General features: G+C 41.8%; 1 protein-coding gene across 1 annotated transcript in view; it reads right to left on the bottom strand.

The window, feature by feature from the left end:
• Positions 1–1,488, bottom strand: part of SLC28A3 (solute carrier family 28 member 3) — a gene marked incomplete at its 5' end in the record, with an annotated part of 33,046 nt that overhangs the window by 18,904 nt on the left and 12,654 nt on the right. Inside the window, one exon of the mRNA XM_019629363.1 lies at positions 296–426. Within this exon, the coding sequence (XP_019484908.1) occupies positions 296–426 (131 nt within the window). The remainder of the gene's footprint in view (positions 1–295; positions 427–1,488) is intronic.

Here is a 1,488-nt window from a genome sequence, read left to right as displayed (position 1 = left end):
TATGGCTTTCCAGTGGTCTTAAACCAAAGCTCAAAAAACATTATGCCATATTTAAAGTGAAATGTCTGCATTGAACAGTCAAGGAAATGTAATGTCACTCAGGTATTTAGAAAGGTTTTCCTCAAGTGTTGAATCAAGATTTTTGGGATGAAGTCTAGTTACTGGGAAATTCAGTTTACTGCCACAATTCACTGTGCTCTCTGATTATCATTTTTTTGCTGTACTTTGAATTTGGATGCCTTTCCCACAAATCTGGCTTGTGCCGTCACTAAATGGGCGAACACATCCCACTTACCCATTTTCCATTTTCATGGCATTCTTAAGAGTTATTTTAGGTGCTTCTGTCTCAGGCCAAAAGAGTTTGGCAACAGCCAGTGCTGCGGGTGCTGACATAACGGAAGCAGTTAACAAGTGGGTGGACGAAACCTGCAATTTCAGGAGAAAAAAGGCCAACTTAGGTGCAGGTTTTCTGTTGTGCTCAGAATAAATGACACAAAAGCCTTACAAGGGAAAAGACGGGCAGAAATTGATTTTATGCCAGAAAACAATGTGTCTTTGGAGGCTTGGAATAGCTCAAGTAGCCAAGTCAGCATCACCTTGAGAATCAGAGGGAGAAGGGAGGAATTTGTGTTAATTAATCACATCCTCCAGGAGAAGCACAAAACTAAAATCAGATAATTTCAGAAGATAATTAATCCTGCACCGTAGGGACTTTTAAAGAAGACTCTCTGTTGTCCTTTTGAATGTTCAAACAGCTCCTAAGCCCATATTTCATTATATCATCAATTTAGATAGGGGCTATTTGGGGGTGAAGACATAAATATACCCCTTTCTATCTTCCTTTTGCTCTCCTGAAATCCTTTGTGTCTTTACATAGTTTTCACTTATCCAGAGTCCCTTTAAATCTGTATGCTATTTCTGTTTTCCTCGCTGCTGGTCTGCTTAAACTCTTTCCCCTTTCCTCCCCACACACTATTGTTTCTGGATTCTCATCCCTATATTTTCAGAATTCCAGAATCAGCACCTCTCCCTACTCTTATCTGGAGATCTGGTCAAATTGCTATTCCTGAGGTCTCCTTGCCCCTTTTCTTCTCCCCTCTTCCCACTGATTAGCTCTCTGAGTCCTCGATTAAGCTGTGGAATGAAACTCGCCTATCTTGTAAGAGTTCCTAATCACATGGGTCACACAGCTGTTATGTTATTCTATTCCTCCTCTGGGGGTTGCATCTGTGTGTGGCTTGGAAGCTCTGTGCTTGGGGCACATGCACCAGTTATCATAACGTTCTCCAGCCCCATGTCATAGGCCACCACCTCTCAAACTAGGCTGCACATTGGAATCTGGGGACTTTAAAAAAAAAATTACTGATGCTTGAGTCTCATCCCAAGAAATTCTGGTTTAATTACTCTGGGATATGGGCCTGGCATTAGGGCTTCTGAAAGCTCCCAGGTGATTCTAATGTGCGGTAAGTTTTGAGAACTGCTCTAGAC

This window comes from Hipposideros armiger, unplaced genomic scaffold (genome assembly GCF_001890085.2).
Source record: "Hipposideros armiger isolate ML-2016 unplaced genomic scaffold, ASM189008v1 scaffold_846, whole genome shotgun sequence".
Lineage (NCBI taxonomy): Eukaryota > Metazoa > Chordata > Mammalia > Chiroptera > Hipposideridae > Hipposideros > Hipposideros armiger.
The sequence above is the reverse complement of the archived record's forward strand: the minus strand, read 5'-3'. Positions and strand labels throughout refer to the sequence as shown.